A 16878-nucleotide genomic window follows, 5' to 3' on the forward strand; every position below is an offset into this window, starting at 1 on the left:
TAAATTAAATAGTTAACATTTTATCAGGTAATATTTTCTTAAACTGATGCTCTTTCAAAAATGATTTAATTAATAACATGGTGACAAATATATTTCTTTTTTATACATAACATGATTTTTCATGCTTTGTACATATATGTTTTGTTTTTTAACTTGTGATTTGCTTTGTGATCATTAAGATTGATTATTTTTGTGCTTGGTACTTTTTTTTCCTTTGTCTTATAAAACAGGTAATTGGGAAAAAAGGTTGGAGATGAATAAAATGTTCAAAAAAATGAAAGGAGAGGAAAAGATAGAAAAGATAATTCGTGGTCTTTTAAAGCTTCAACACAATAGGAGATGTATCAACTGCAATTGTTTGGTAAGTAAATGTAACCCTTACAAATTATTCCTTTATTTGTTCCTTTGATTTATAATGTGGTGGTGGGGAGCAAAGACAAATTCAGTATCTAGAGTTACTATGTTCATTATATACATTTTAGAATTGTATTTGCATATATGCACGTAGTTCGAGATGAAAGTAATGAGTTCAGTTGAAATCAAGAACTTTTCCTAGATGATTCGCCTTTGATGTTGGGTAAGGGAATGAACAAGTGAAATTGAACTTTGCAAGAGTAGAAGTTGCACATGATTTTCCCTTCAAACGCCCGGGTTCAACGTTGGAATAGGGAACAATGGAAGAAAATGACACTTGCTGTTCGTCCCAATTTATGTGATCTGATTTGATTTGACGCAGAGTTTAAGGAAAAAAAAGAAAACTTTTGAACCTTGTGGTCTAAAATAAGTCATAGATGTTTGTGTAACTATAAATCATCTCATTAACGATAAAATGGACATTAAAAGTTAAATTGTTACTATTTATAGAAATGTGTCATTTTTTGAGACCGACTAAAAAGAAAGTGTGCCATATAAATTTGGATAAAAGAAGTACTATATATAGCTGATACTATCATTGTGATTAAATTTTAGTCACGTTAGTAAGTCGACTTTGGGTCCTTTTCTCTATATGTCCTTTAGTCATGGCAAATGTGTATGTTCTTATTGTATTGGACTCAAATTAGCTTAATTAGAACGATATGGATAGTTAGGATTCATATAGTTTGTTGAGAAAACTATATATGTGCGCGCAAAGTTCCATCTATTTTGGCATAGATATAAAAAGGAAAGATGGACATCTTAACTTGCAATGTAAGGCTTGTTATTTGTATATTTATAGAAGAAAATGGCAGTAAGGCTTAATTCAGATTCATTTATTAACCAATTTGTATTTACATTGTTTTCGAGTGATCTGAGGAACAGTTTCGATTACATATGCTTAATTAACTCCTCAATCTTAAATGTGTCCATCTTTGTTTAGTTTTGAGTGATCTAAGGAACATTTTTGTTGCATCTGTTGTTCCTAGCAGGGACCACAATATGTTTGCACAACTTTCTGGACATTTGTCTGCACAAATTGCAGCGGAGTGCAGTAAGTATCATTTAAGTGTACTGTGGAGTTATATAAACCGCTTTTTATTGTTATGTAAGCAGTTGTTTTCTGTTGGACTCTCTGGATTTGATGATACATTTTTTTCGTTGAAATTATTTTTCAGCCGTGAGTTCACACATAGGGTAAAATCTGTGTCAATGGCTAGATTTAGTGAAGATGAAGTTAGTGCTCTAGAAGCCGGAGGTAATGAGGTATGTGTGCACATTTTGCCAAAGTTTACTTTTAAATCATTCTTGGATCATAGGCTAATTCACTTCTCATTTTTTAGCGAGCAAAGGAAATCTACTTCAATACATGGGATACGTATCGTAATTCATATCCAGATCCCAGGTAGTATTTCTTTCTAGGAAGCTATTCGTGGTAATGTGGCTCAATACTAATGTTGTTTTTGCATTACAGTGATCTTTACAGACTTCGGGAGTTTATAAAGCACGTTTATGTGGACCGGAAATACACAGGTGAGAGGGGCCGTGAAAAGCTTCCTGTAGTGAAAACAGTAAGTGTCCACCAAAAACATTTCATGCTAGATCGATCCTGCAGTTGGTAATGTATTATAGTCTGTGTTAGTAAACTGTATTGAAAACAAACGATGAAACAACAATAATAAATTCTGAAATAAAAGACAGAACCAGAACAGAAAATAAGAACAGTGTCTGAAAAAATTATGTAAGAACAAGAAACCGAGCCCACTGAATGCACAGTGTGTCCTTAAGGAAATTATTCCCCTCAATGTACCTAAGGTTTTGGAATCTTTCCTCCCAGGATAGAACGATTTATTCACCAGAATAGCGGTACAACAAATTATGGTGACAGCGAACCACTCGAAAGCAGTATATCACACAGTTTTTAGGAAGTGCAGAAAAAAAGCAGAAGAAGATTGTTTATCAGAAATTTTCGTAAGGAACAATTCTGAGGATTAACAGATATATATAGCATGTTTGCATCCTTTTTGGAAAGGTATCTGTTGAGAAAAGGTTTGCCAAAGGTTTGCAACTTTTCAGACAAGATTGCAACCTTTTAGAAAAATTTTGTTGGAAAAACGGAGGGAAATATTTTAAATTAATCCGGGAAAGAAAGAAACGGGTCGGGTCAGGATTTTTAATTAATTAAATAAATAAATAAATAATACTAATTAATTAAAAAATTAAAGGAAATTTGGTCCAAAAAGATTATCAATCAATTGACCAGACCAAACCAAACCAAATCAAATCCAAATTCGAGCTGAGCCAGCGACGACGATGGCGTGAGGGGAGACCCTCTTCTTGACCCTTTAGCAACATGAAAGAGTGCTTCTACTTTTAAGTAGGAGATTATTTCTTTCCACCACCTATGTGGGACAAATGCTTATTTCATAAAGCAAGAGAGAACAAATCATTTTTCCATCCATTTCTTTTCCCTCCATTTCCCATTCAATCTATCAATTAAACCCAACAGTCTGTTCTGGCTTATTTTTATTGATCGTAACCGATAAGAGTGCTGAAAAAAATGCTTTGAAATGTTGAAACTGATCTTTCCATTTGGAGCAGCACTCTTTGACATATTACATACTACTCCCTCTGTTGCAATTTGTTTGTCTTACTTTCCTTTTTTAGTCTGTTCAAACAAGAATGACTCTTTTCTTTTTTAACAACTCTTTAATTTCAACTTTACACATGACATGTTTAAGATCACAACAGTTTGATACATTCTACATAATAGTTTAAGACCACAAGATTCAAAAGTCTTCTTTACTTTCTTAAACTCCATGCCAAGTCAAAACCAGACAAACATGTTGAAACAGAGGAGTATAGATTATGGTGTTTATACAGCAACCCAACCAATGACTATTCATGATTCCATAATTGAATCAATTCTATATCAGTTCTTAGAGGAATGTTATGGTAAAATTCATTTGAAACGATGTGGTAGAAAGCAACGTGTAAATTTGTACATATATCTTTCCTGCTCCTTTTCAGGAACTTTGTTTTGTATTCCACAGAGTTTTAAAGATGACTATAAGGAAATGTACAGTCCCGGAGCTGGAGATGCTGACAGATGTTCATCTGAAACATACAGTCCAAGAAGGACTGATGATTTAAACATAAGATCATATTTCAATATCGAGGATAGAAGAAGTCCCCGTAATTACAACCAAGGTGCGAGGTCTAGCAGGGAGAGGGGCCTATCAACGCGCTTTGAAATAGTTGATGACAGGTTCCGAGATGATGGAACAAGTGATGTTAAGCGATATCAATATCATATATTCTCAAAATCAGAGTGGAGAAGCAACTCGCCTAGTTCCCCCAAAATGCATTCAATCCAAGAAATTTTGGGTGAGAAAGTTATACCACTAGAGGTCGGTGAGTCTCCTAAACAAAATGCAGATGGAGTTGCTCGTGAAAGCTCTGCTAATGATGAGGTGAGATTTGTGATCATTTCAAGTTACTTATGGCACTTCCCTTTATAGTATTTACAAGAAAAAAGTAACATCTTTCTATATTATCCTTAATGACATGCTCTTGTAATTACAAAAATGTTATGGTATGTTTAAGACCACGAGTCTTAAGAATACTTTTAGTATGTACCAAAAGTTTGCCTTTCTTAAATTTTGTCCGGTGAAACATTAGCATATGAAATTTGATAGAGAGAGTAGATGTTATCGAAAAGAAGCCAACTTGAGCGCTTAGTCCTGTAAACTTCTCAACTGTCATGTTATGCATATATCCTATTCATCATTATAGAGGCTGCTCTTTTCTCAAGTAAAATGATGAATTTGAGTCTTATTCATCTATTACAGAATAAGATCACTATTTTCCAAGATTGATTTACGCTTGGGTTTTGGATACATGTGAAGTGATTTCGATATCAATGTTCATGATCTTTAAATTTCTTAATTTCAGAAAATGGAAAAGGAAAAGGAAAAGGAAAAGGAAGCTGCTGCCAATATTGTTAGCTTAATTGATTTGGAAGCTGAACCTCAGCCTCAGCAACAGACACAACAAACAGATCCACCTAAAGAGACCTCCAATGCTACAACTCCACTTTCCTCAGCAGATAAGGTTTCCAATATGGATTTACTGGAATCTTTGTTTATTGACATGTCAACTCCACCAGTTGCATCGACAGAAATTCCAGCTGCTACTGAAACTAAATCAGTTGGAACTGTACCTTCATGCAATGCCACTCAAACAGCTGGAGCTTCCCCTGTAGTTTCTAGTAGTTCTGGACCTCCTGTGGCTTCGTTTGAGAGTACCCTAGTATTTCTAGGACCTAATGACTCAACTGTGATACCGATAAATAATCAGCATTCTGGAGTTCCCGTGGGGATCAAAAGCTCCAATGTTCAACAAAGTACAGCATCATTTGGAGTTGCGTATGGTCAGGTAAGAAGAGTTTGTGAAGTTTCTCTAATTATGCATTACAAATGATGCAAAATTTTCTTGAGACATTTAAAAAATAGGCATAACTAAGCGTCCAAACAACATTTGGTTGAAGTTGAAAAACATTATTTGGAAGTTGAGGTTGTGTTTGGATACAAATTTCACTAGAAAAAAGGTTGAAGTTTTGTCTGGGAAAATCATTATTTCACTTGAAATACTCTTCAAGCAAGTTTTTCAATATTTCACCGGTATTTCAAATGTTGAAGTTCAGTATTTGTAAATACGGAACTTCAGTATTTGAAACGAGGCTCGATGCAACTGATTCTGTTTCTCGTGCATATTGGCAGCAAAATACTTTGCAACCTGCAGGAAATCCCGAAGCGCCGCCTACAAATGGATCATCTCTTCAACCATCTCAAGCTGCCTCTATGACAGCTCTAAATTCTAGTCCATCAAATGATCCAAATTCTATTGGAAGAAAAGAACTCCCAATGGTAAAACTTTCATACTGGATTCTAAGCATCTTAAGTAAGTCGATATCGCCAAAACAGAGTGTTAAATGGGGAAAATGTTGATACAGGATCTTTTCACATCGAGCTATCCTCCACTTGCTGCAGCTGTTCCAGGTTGGCAATACCCCCCTCATGGAATGGCGTATGGCATGCAATACCATCCGTCTGTAATGGTAAATCGCATTTTAAAACTCTGACCAAATTTGAACCATGGAATAGGTTAATGTTCTAATATAAATGAACTGTTGATTACAGGCCATTTCAGCTCTTCCAAACTCAACAAAAACAAGAAATCCATTCGATATTGGTCAGGGTGGTCCTCAAGTTCAAGCCCCAGAGGTATGTTGAGTTAATTGTGGACTAATGATAATCCACAATTCTTGTTCAAACCCAGTGTGTTCTGTACTGCTTTTTGGAATATTCGCAGCACGGAAATGAAAAGGAAAGAAAACAGTGAACGATAAACATGTATAGTTGAAGTTAAAGATGTATTCTTTACACTTACTGCTCTAACTTATATCACCAAGGTTATTGAGCTCTTGATGCATTTAGTTACTCCTAACGATTTAGCTAACAAGTTTTTCGTAACCTTGTGGAATGTGTACCTACTAGATACCAATAGATCGAACGTTCTAATTTCATTTCAATCTCTAACTTTAAGAAGTTTCTTCTTTTTTCAGTTTCCTTCAATGTTACCTATGCAAGCAGCACTACCAACAAATGTACAGCCTCAGCCTCAGCCACTGCCTTATGCTTTGGCAATGCATATGCCTCCACAAACAACTAACTATGGGATGACCATTTCTGGAGGTAAGATCAACTTCTAATGACATTAATAATTAAGTAAATGAATGTTCTCTCTCTGACCGCTTAAATTTTTAGATGAGATGGTCATATAGTTCAATATATACCAAATTTGAACTTCTTTTCAACCATCCGTTCGTTATGACATTTGATCTTATCTTTTGCTTGTTGTCTGATAAAAATGTTGCAGGGGCATATGCAGGGCAACAAATTCCCAACAACATGGCCCTTGCCAAGTAAGGTTTATGTCCATGTCAATAGTTTTGGCTTTGCAATCTTAGACCACATGCCTTCAATATGTTTTTTCGTGCAATTTGAACATGAATCAGTTCTTTCCTAAGATACTTTTATCGGAGAAAGAATTCACGGTATAGTTCTTTATCATGTAAATTTTACTAAAATTTCAATCTTTCATCACAGTCCACAAGGGAATACTAGCTTTGGCAAAGATGATTCCGCCTTCGCTTCCTTAAATCCTCTTCAACAGTCCAATGATGCATATTTCGCGCAAGCTAGATCAAACAGTTTTTCATCTGTAGGAGGAAATCCATTTGGATAGTCTGAAAAAGAAACATCAAATATATATATACAAGACTTCACTTGTTCCAGTTTCTTGTATCCCACACACATATATCTTAGGAGAAGTTTTAGGTTCAATCAGTCTGGTTAAAAGTGTATTGCTAGTAGCTGTATATATTCAGAGGCGGATTCAAGATTTAAAGTTTATATGTTCTGATCTAATTATCCTTTTTGCTTAATGGGATCCGGATTAGATTATTTATACATATGAAGTGGACAGGGTTGGGTCAAAGCTACTGAATTCTGTCGAACTCGTAACATATATTGTAGATCCGCCTCTGTATATATCAACCAGAGGCGAATCCAAGATTTAAACTGCAGAACTGAACTGATTTCAATTTGGGAAAATGTGTATAACTGGATGTATGTACATTGGTCTTTTTTGCACTAGTCCTGTTTTTTTTTTCATCCTAAAATTGTGAACTTGGTTCATTAGCTAATTGATTTAGTTTGGTCGGTTACATAATCAAAGTCATGATCCAAGTACAAGACCTTAAACAGACATTTTAATTTTATAAACTTATAGTAATAATGTTTTTTTTAAAATTTATTTTTCTAATCCAAACTTCTTTTAATTTGGTGGTCAAGATGTTCTCAGAAATATAAAAGGATGTGGACTATTTACAAGTCAATTATTTCGCATTATTTGTTTCCACCTATTGTTCAATTTTGATTCGTGTTTCAATAGACTTATTTTTAAAAAATGAAACACTCTCTATTATGGATTTTTTCATCCTCAGGAATTGAAATCGGAGAATTCTGATCAAAAGTTATGAGATCATATTCATCTTGCCATAACTCTAGATAAAAATACTTGCTTCTCTTCTCTCAAAATTCAATTACTTATGAGTTATGACATATAAGGGCAAAATTGACTAACTTTTTAAGTCCAAGAAATATGTTATATCCTCTCAGACTCCAAATATTAATTAGCTGTTTTGACAAATTGTGTTTATTCCAAAATACTTGACAAGTAGTACTTTAGAAGAACAAGAAATCATTTATAGTAACCCCCAATCAAAATTGATCTACATTTATTGTTCTGGTTAGTGAAGTGTTCATCAATTGAAATGTTTAAACAGAAATAAATTGTCGTTTGAACAAGTACTCTTATGATTGGTATATTAACTATTTTTCTTAAAAATATTAAAAAACAGATAATATGAATCGAACATAGTATACTATTTTGTGCAAATAAGCACTAGCATTATATTTGTATTAAGAAGTCCTTCTTAATTCATTGGTCTCATTTTAAATTTCAAGAGATTGGTCGTTGATGAGCACTAAAAACAAGTATTAATAAATGCATATATCGTAGGATCGTCTAATAATTAAAATCAGATACCAGCTAAATTATCCTTTTATTTTTTTTAATGAATGAAGTAAAATCCCCTTGAATAATATACATGCCGGAATAATGGGGAATCAATATTGTTTATTAGCTTACAGAAGTTTCCAACGTTATTTTTTTTAAATGTCAAATGTACCCTTGTTAAAAACGAGAATATTGATCTTTTTTATAATACAAAAGATACAAACAAGTAATTCGTGAATATATGAAGGGTAATCTGGTAATTTCACTTAGCAGTTTTGGAGGAAGTTCTTAGGAGTACACACAATAAGCAAATTGACTATTAAATTTTTAGCTGCATATTTGTGAATGTGCTGAAAAAGTTGCAGAGGTTTCCACAGCTTCCCAAGCAATTTCCAACATTTGCACCACCTGCCCAAGTCAAAATTTCATAATTCCAATAATTTGTTAGAAAATGGAGTACTGATACCTCTATCAAAACGATTTCATATCTAGGGTTCGACTTAAAAATATCTAATTAAGTATGGAGGAATACTTATTTCTTCATCATAATTTTTTGGCAATGAAGTTAATTATTACTTTTTTTGTCTCAATTTAAGTGTCTTAATTTAATTGAATACGAAGTTTAGAAATAAAGGGAGACTTTTAAATTTAATTTTGTAGTATCAAATTAAAGATGTGTTAGTACAAAATATTGAAATTGAAAAAATTACTAATTATAAAAAGAAACATTTACTATTATAAACAAAGTTTTTTTCCCATCACAAATTAGCGGAAAATTTGTGTTATAAATATGACTTTTTTTATTTATTTTCCACAGAATCAATTCACTCGAAAAATGTACGGTGAAAATCAAATTCTCACTGAAATAGTAAAAGAACTTCCTAATTTTTTCATATGAAAATAATACTGTTTTTTCTTTTCTCACTGATTCAATTAAAATATTTCTTAAAATAACCGATGAACATTTTTCAACGAAAAATTCAATAAAAAGAATAACAATTTCTTAGGACATTTAAATTGGGACTAAAGATGTATTGTATATTAATTAACTCACTAAAATATCCTTAGTATCATAAATATGAAAAGATGAGATTACTTACCAAAGTTAAGTGGGAGGCAAATCATCAAGAAACAACCACCTTTGCAAAAACTCCCAAAATCTAAAGGAGATGATGAAGTAGAAGAAGTAGGAGTAGTAGAAGTGCAATTGTTCAAACAACTAAAATAACACTGATAAGTTTTATTATTATCACTACTTTTCTGAAGAAGAAAACAATTATTGTAACATCCTCCCCAACAACCATAAATCTTTCTTGTTGACCCAACTTCATCTTCCATTTTCACTAATTTTGACATCAAAAGCCATATAATTATAATCATAACCATCCAATTAATTCTACCACATCCCATCATCTTGATTTGATCTATTCTACTTTTTGCACTTATTATGATGTTATCTCATTTGAGTTTTTTTCCATTAGTAATAAGAGGTTTATAATGTACCTAGGGAGTCACAAAATGTAACTAAATTTTGCAACATGTGTCTAGTGTTTAGTTACGAAACTATCTTCTTCACATAATGGAAATGTTTGACCGGACATAAAAGTAATAAATGTACTTTTATCAAGAGAAATATATATATGTTTTCTCAGTTTCAATTTATCTATCCTATTTTAATTTAACATGGAATTTTAAAAAATATATAATTTTGAATCTTATGATCTTAAATTGAAATAGAGAAAGTATCACTTGAACTATTTCCCCGTTCACTTTTATTTGTTCATTTGAATTTTATACATTTTTAAAATTAATTAATTAATATGAGTATTTTATCATAATACTCATATTAATTGCTATATAATTTTAATTCTTGAAAAATAAGTAAATTAATGTTAAAAGTAAAATAAAAAAATAATATTTTCTTGATGTATTTAAAGTGACAAATACGCTCTTTTTTTTATATTTACTTGTATCATGTTAACTTGACACACCTCTTATAAAAATATATTATTAAAAATATCGAATAAGTAAAAGTGAATGGGAAAGTAAACAGAAAGAGAGTATTTTCCACATTTGGACATGGGGATTTGAAACGTCTAAAGTCACAGCTTTGCGTGTTTGTCCATTCTACTGCCATTTACTTACTTTCTTTGGCTTCAAGCAGTAATTTTTCTTTCTCTTTGTTTGTGTTGGTTGGTTGGTGGCTTGCAGATTTAGTTTTGGTATAATATGAAAAATATTTTGATTTATTTATTAGATCACTTGAAAAACAATTAAAAAGGGCAGCCCGGTGCACTAAAGCTTCCGCTATGCGCAGGGTCCGGGGAAGGGCCCGACCACAAGGGTCTATTGTACGCAGCCTTACCTTGCATTTCTGCCAGAGGCTGTTTCCAGGCTTGAACCCGTGACCTCCTGGTCACATGGCAGCAACTTTACCAGTTACTCCAAGGCTCCCCTTCATCACTTGAAAAACAATTACAAATATTAATTGTAGATTGTAACTCGAAAATTATGATAAATGACATTAAAATTGGTTGAGTTGCTCCGATAACTAGCTAGATGAGTTATGACATTTGCTAAGCACAGGCCCAACATCATGATTTCTGAATATCTTAATGTAACCTAACCAAAAAAAATACACGATTAAAGATTTAATCTTTTCCATAGATGTTATTTCACATTTGATTTGATATTTTATTTGCAATTATTTTAAAAAGTATTAAAACATCGTTTCGAGTAAATAATATATTAAAAAACTCAAAATATTGAGAGGAGTTCATATCTAATTTTTTGGACTGTTTAGAGAAGATTTGAGTTGGTTGGAATTGAAAAAAAAATCGATCGCCAATGTATATTTTATTGTATAAATAATGTATGTAGATGTATATACATTTCTGATACATAACTATATTATCTCTACATAACTATACACTATTTATACGATATCAATATATCATATATGTATACGACTATTTGTTGAAAATATTTTTTTTGCTTTACATATTGACAAGCAACCCAATTTTTTTATTATGACATAACATGAGTTTAAAAAATTTGATAGATCATTGTAATCAAAAGAATTCATGGGTAACACTAGCAATCTAGCATCTTATATTTTTTTTTGGTAACTAACTGATTATATTAATTACCAAGTGAACCGTTACAAATCTATAGTCAATCAACACAATTGACTATTTTCTAAATTGGGAAAGAAACTAAAATTCTTACCAGATAACTACAGCAGCAGGGAACTTAATTAAAACATGAGCTGGTGAACATAATTCCTGATAGCAAAGTTTTTTCTTCAATAACTCTAAAAAAGTGTTGTAGCAAAGTTTTTTCTTTGTTGTTCCTTTTCTTGTATTACTTTCGACAATTTTTTACTACACTACAAACAGTAAAGAAATATACACAGAAAAATATTTTAAAAAGGCCAAATCCATCGGTGATCCCTTAAAGTTGGCATCAACTTTCACTTAGACACTTCAACCGGGCGATGTTCACTTTAGACACCTCATGTAGGGGCACTGTCACGCCCCGAGAGGGTACCCTAGACGTAACCGGCACTCAGAAACCATTTCTGGCTCCCAAGCGAACCACATAGCCTGATCACACATCCGTTCATTCATTCATTCAGCGGAAAGTTTAAAAATAAAGAATAATTTAGCGGGCAACTCAAATCACCCATCCAACTCAAAGAATAAAGGCCATGGGCCGACAGATCAACTAAAATATTTGTCATTTAAAAATAGTTTGACAAGAATAACTCAAGGATAGAAATACTCAATCGACTCATCACTATCTAGTCTATGAAGCCTCTATCACTACTATATAATTGGTGCCGATGACATGTTCATGGCTACCTCAAATAAAAATAAAAGGGCTAACTCAATGTAAGAATACACAAATGGTGTCCTCCGGATGTAGGGGAGGACTCACCAATACGCTGAGTGCAAATAGATCCCCAATGATGCTCCTATTGACGATCTCATAAACCTGTCTCTGCATCATGAAACGATGCAGGCCAAATGGCGTCAGTACGTGGAATGTACTGGTATGTAAAATGGCAGAATGAAACATACCTCAAGGAAGAGTAACGTTGGTTCAAATGTCTCAACTCAGGAAGATAAGAGGGACTCAAATAAAGCGTCGTAAATCTAAAGTAAGGATACAGTTTAGACAGAGACCAATCATCTACCATACAATCCAACCCAATTATGTATAATACAGTTCAACCAAATCATTTACAATTCGATCCATTTCAATCATGTACACTCCGATTATATACACTCAACTCAACAATCAACTCAATAATCAAATCCAATCTAGTCACATACTATTCTATTCAATCCAATCACAATTCATCTATTCCAATCCGACCATATACAATCTACTCAATATTCAACTCAAACAATCAGCTCAAAGGACTCAACTCAGTAAATATGCAAATTAAATTATGCAACATTTTACAATTCAACTCAAAAGACTCAACTCCATAAATATGTAACAACTCACTCAAGTGTCCTAAGTCTAACAAGAAATAATTTAGACAGGACTAACTCATAAGCATATAGCAACTCACTCAACTCAACTGACTCAGAGTACTATCAAGACCTAAATGGGAGTTTCTCTTAACCGACAACCATCACTTATGAGCCAGTGAAAGTACAACAAACCGACGTTGTTGTCGCGTCCGTTCATACCTTGCCAGGGTATGAACGAATCAACCAATCATGGATCCAATCCAACCAAGTCCTATAATGTCAGGACGAATCTCTCGGGGAAGCATCCGACTTTAACGGTTCAATCCCCCCTACGTTTGGCAACATAGGTATTGGGTTCGAGTATGGACTATACTCTTGCCCAATTCGGTGCTCGATACTCCTCCCATGACTCCATGCTCATAAAACTCCTCCAATCATCTCAAACAAGCCCTTACGGCTAGTTTCATGTGGTACATTGCCACTTCATCAACTCTGTTCTCATTTCAACTCAATCAAGCCTCATTGGACCTTCTTTCAAATCGACTCATCTCAAAACATCAAACTCTTCTCTTTAAAATTTATACAATCTCAACTCAATGAATGCAGAAAATATTATGTACATTAAAATATAATTTCAACTCCTCAACTCAAACTCAAAATAGATACTTTAATGTAAAAATACTCAACTCATTTAAAGGCTCCTCATACTCAACTCATACTTAAACTCCTTTCTAAATCAAAGATGAAACTAATAATTCTTTAGACTCAAAATAGTGTATAAGTAGTTTATGCAAAAAGGTTCACAAATAATTTATTTAAAGCTCCTCCTCAAAAGATAATTTATTTTCAAAATATTCCTAAGACTCCAATCAATTCAAATTATGCACATAACATACCACAAAATCACATTAGACTCCAATCTACTTCATCACATAACATCCTCATCAATATACATCTTCATCAACCATTCTACATATATTAAATAAGCACCATTAACATCATCACTCACATCGTCATTAAAACATCATCATCACATCATCATCATATATTATCATTTACATCATCATCAAACATTATCATCACATCATTGTCAAGTATCATCATCACATCAATCATCAAACATCTACTCTAAAATCCTTATTTTTGTCATATGTTCATTTTATAGAAGCAAAGGGACATTCTTAACTAATCAATTCATTCTTTTCATTCCAATCAATACATATATATACACACAACTATCCATCTCAACCTCAAGACATTTATGACAAGAAATCTCATCTTGGGTTTATGTGAATGAAACATGAACCCATACTCTCAACAAAACTCAACTCAAGAATATCGTCAATACCTATAAATCTATATACAAAGATACATTTGTAGTTAATAATATGAAAAATAACTATTTAGCAACTCAAGTCATTAAAATCATCAATCAACCATTTGTATCTAAAAACATTTCATAGTTTAGGGAAAACTTTCAAGAAAACCTTTCTAGAAGGTGCAACTCTTTCACAACTCCTAACCAACACATCTATGGGCATATGGAAGAACTCAATCCATATTTTAGATTAGCCTTACATACCTTAGTGAAGACTTGAAGAAAACCTTGTGGTTGGGTCTTCAATGGAGGACTCAAATCTTGAAGCTCTTGGACTCTTTTTGTTGGAAATGGAGAAGAAGAAGAAGAGAGAGAGAAGCTCCTAGGGCTTTTTAGAGAGAGAGAGGCTGCAATAATATGATCCCAAAATGGTCTAGGGTGATACATATATAATTTGGGTAAGTTCCCAAATTACCCCTCCTCAAAAGTTCTCAAAATAGGCTAAAAATGCACCTGGCGCGATAGTGGTGCGTCGCGTCATTGCAGCGCCAGGCCAATTACGCCTAAAACCTGCACACCTCGCAGTGGCGCGCCGCGCCAGAGACCAAACTACTGAGGCATGTTTCTAGCGCGATAGTGGCGCGTCGCGCCCTTACAGCGCCAAGGCCAAAATTTTTGGGTTCTGGAAAATTGGCTTGAAAAACCCTGCACAACTTCTAGCGGCGCGTCGCGCCAGGGGCCAAACTACTGAGGCATGTTCCTGGCGCGATAGTGGTGCATCGCGCCACTACGGCGCCAAGCCCAGATTTTCAGTAGTTGAACCCTAGGCCTGAAAATCTCTGTTGTGCTCGCTCATCTTAGGATCGCCATATCTTTCGACTCCGAACTCCAAAATTCTCATTCTTGGTGGCGTTGGAAAGAAGACTCGACGACCATTAATTTAATAGGTCGTGGGCTACCCAGATCGTCATATATCAAAAGATAGGGTCGTTAGAAGTCAACCCCTCATGCAAACTCCTCCTCAAACTTAGCCACGACGAACCTTTTGGCTTGATTTGGTCCTAGGGGTCCTTCATGACCCCACATCACCTCTAACGCTCTTTAATTACTTAGGAACTCATCCTAACTCATGTGTAGAATTACAAGTCCTCCGGTCCGAGCCTACCCACACGTGAAGAAATGTTTGAATCTTAGCGGAAAAAAAATTCCGGGGTGTCACAGGCACGCTGTGTCATTTTGACACTTTTTGATGACATGGCAAAGTGAGTGTAATACTCTCAACAATAACGCATGAAAGGCTTTATTTAGCCATTTTTTATTTTATTTTCTCTTTTTCTTCTCTATTTCTCAAGGCACCACCTTCTACCATTTTTCTAAGCTTAAACTTCCTCAATGGAGATCGAATTTTTTTATTCAAATCCGTTTTCAAGCCATTTTTTTACTTCTTCATTGTATTGCTTTTCTAAATCTACCATCACCTCCCTCCACCTTTTTCGCCGGAAAAATGGATACCAACACCCATATTTCATATTTCTTCTCTCTTTATTTCTTCCTCTCTCTTTTCTTCCCACAAAACAACACTAAAAGAAAGAAAAGGAATAGCTATGAAAAGTAAAAGAAAAGAAGAAATTTTTAAAAAAACACAAAAGAGATTTTTGAGTGTAATAAAAAAAGATGATTTCCGATGGAAAAGGAGGGTAAGGTACCATCACTGCTCTCCACCTTTTTCACAGGAAAAAATGAATACCAATACTCATATTTTATATTTTTTCTTTTTTTCTCTCCCTCCCTCCTCCCCCTCTCTTTTTCTCTCTAAACAGCATCAAAATAGAAAGAAAAAAAAGCTCTGAAACAACTTTAAAAATCAGATTAAGAAAAAATAAAGAAAATTGTTGGGTGTAATGGAGAAGACAACTACCATTGGGGCGGGGAGGGGCGAGGGGGGGTTGCAATTGATTTTTTTAGAATAATGTTTTTATTTTATTTACTAAGTGAATTTTAAAATAATTTTCAACTTAAAATAACACATGTAATCATTTAATTGGTTGTTTGCCACGTCATCAACGAGTGTATTACACTCTCATTCAGATTTTTGCTTATTGTCAAAAAAGTGTCAAAATGACACAGCAGGACCCTACATGAGCTGTCTAAAATGAACATCGCCCGGTTGAAGTGTCTAAGTGAAAGTTGGTACCAACTTTAAGGGGCCACCGATGGATTTGGCCTTTTAAAAATAACAAAGGATAAATCGTTAAAACAAATGCATTATACAAAGTCTAAAGAAAGATAACACTTCATGATGTTATCTACTAACTACCCCAACAGAGAAGTAAAACAGTAGCTTCCACCTTTTTTCTCCAAAAAGAATCAAATCACATACGAAACTCCTAGAATGGAGCCGAAAGAAAAATGAGATACAACAAAAAAGTTTCCAAAATCTAGTATCATAAGCATAAATAGCATATACTACAACTTTAGAATCTGAAGTACATCACAAGTCTTTGAAAAAGAAAATAAAGACTGAAATAAATAGATAAAGTCCAATTACGATCCAGAAGGCAGGATTTCACCACGGCTCTGAATGTACACAATCAGCTAGATCTGCTCAGCTGCCATGAGAAATGTCCTGACTAGGATCTGCATCAGAAGGACATAGAAGTAGGTGGTGAGTAGAACCACATGTACTCAGTAGGTTTGATCGACGAAGCATAAGGAATTAATCCAACTTATGAAGTAAACTATAAAGCGTTTCCACTTGCATACAGAAAAGTCTCACTTCGGCATCGATGCCGCCAGTTTATAAAAATTGGCTCGAGTAAAGTAAACACATAAGGTCACAATGATTTCACATAATATAAGACAAGTCATACAACCAAACTAACCAATACAATACAATTAGATGATGTAACAATGAGGTGGTATGGTGGAATTAAAGTTGTCGCACAACCTGTCGTATACATCTTGTCGAGCTAAGGCTTCCAGACAAGGACTCATTGGGGACTCCCAATCCATTGGTAT

At 34.0% G+C, this 16878-nt stretch overlaps 1 protein-coding gene across 1 annotated transcript; it reads left to right on the plus strand.

Moving 5' to 3' along the window:
- Positions 1-253: 253 nt before the first annotated feature.
- LOC129888400 (probable ADP-ribosylation factor GTPase-activating protein AGD14) lies at positions 254-6782 on the plus strand. Its single transcript, XM_055963377.1, has 13 exons — positions 254-361; positions 1407-1468; positions 1593-1680; positions 1758-1819; positions 1889-1985; positions 3468-3887; positions 4369-4851; positions 5196-5342; positions 5429-5533; positions 5616-5699; positions 6041-6170; positions 6355-6400; positions 6585-6782. Exons 1-13 carry the CDS (start codon positions 254-256, stop codon positions 6721-6723), a joined length of 1971 nt encoding a protein of 656 aa, XP_055819352.1. The 3' UTR covers positions 6724-6782.
- The last annotated feature ends 10096 nt before the right edge of the window (positions 6783-16878 follow it).

Source organism: Solanum dulcamara, chromosome 5, assembly GCF_947179165.1.
Source record: "Solanum dulcamara chromosome 5, daSolDulc1.2, whole genome shotgun sequence".
Classification (NCBI taxonomy): Eukaryota; Viridiplantae; Streptophyta; class Magnoliopsida; order Solanales; family Solanaceae; genus Solanum; species Solanum dulcamara.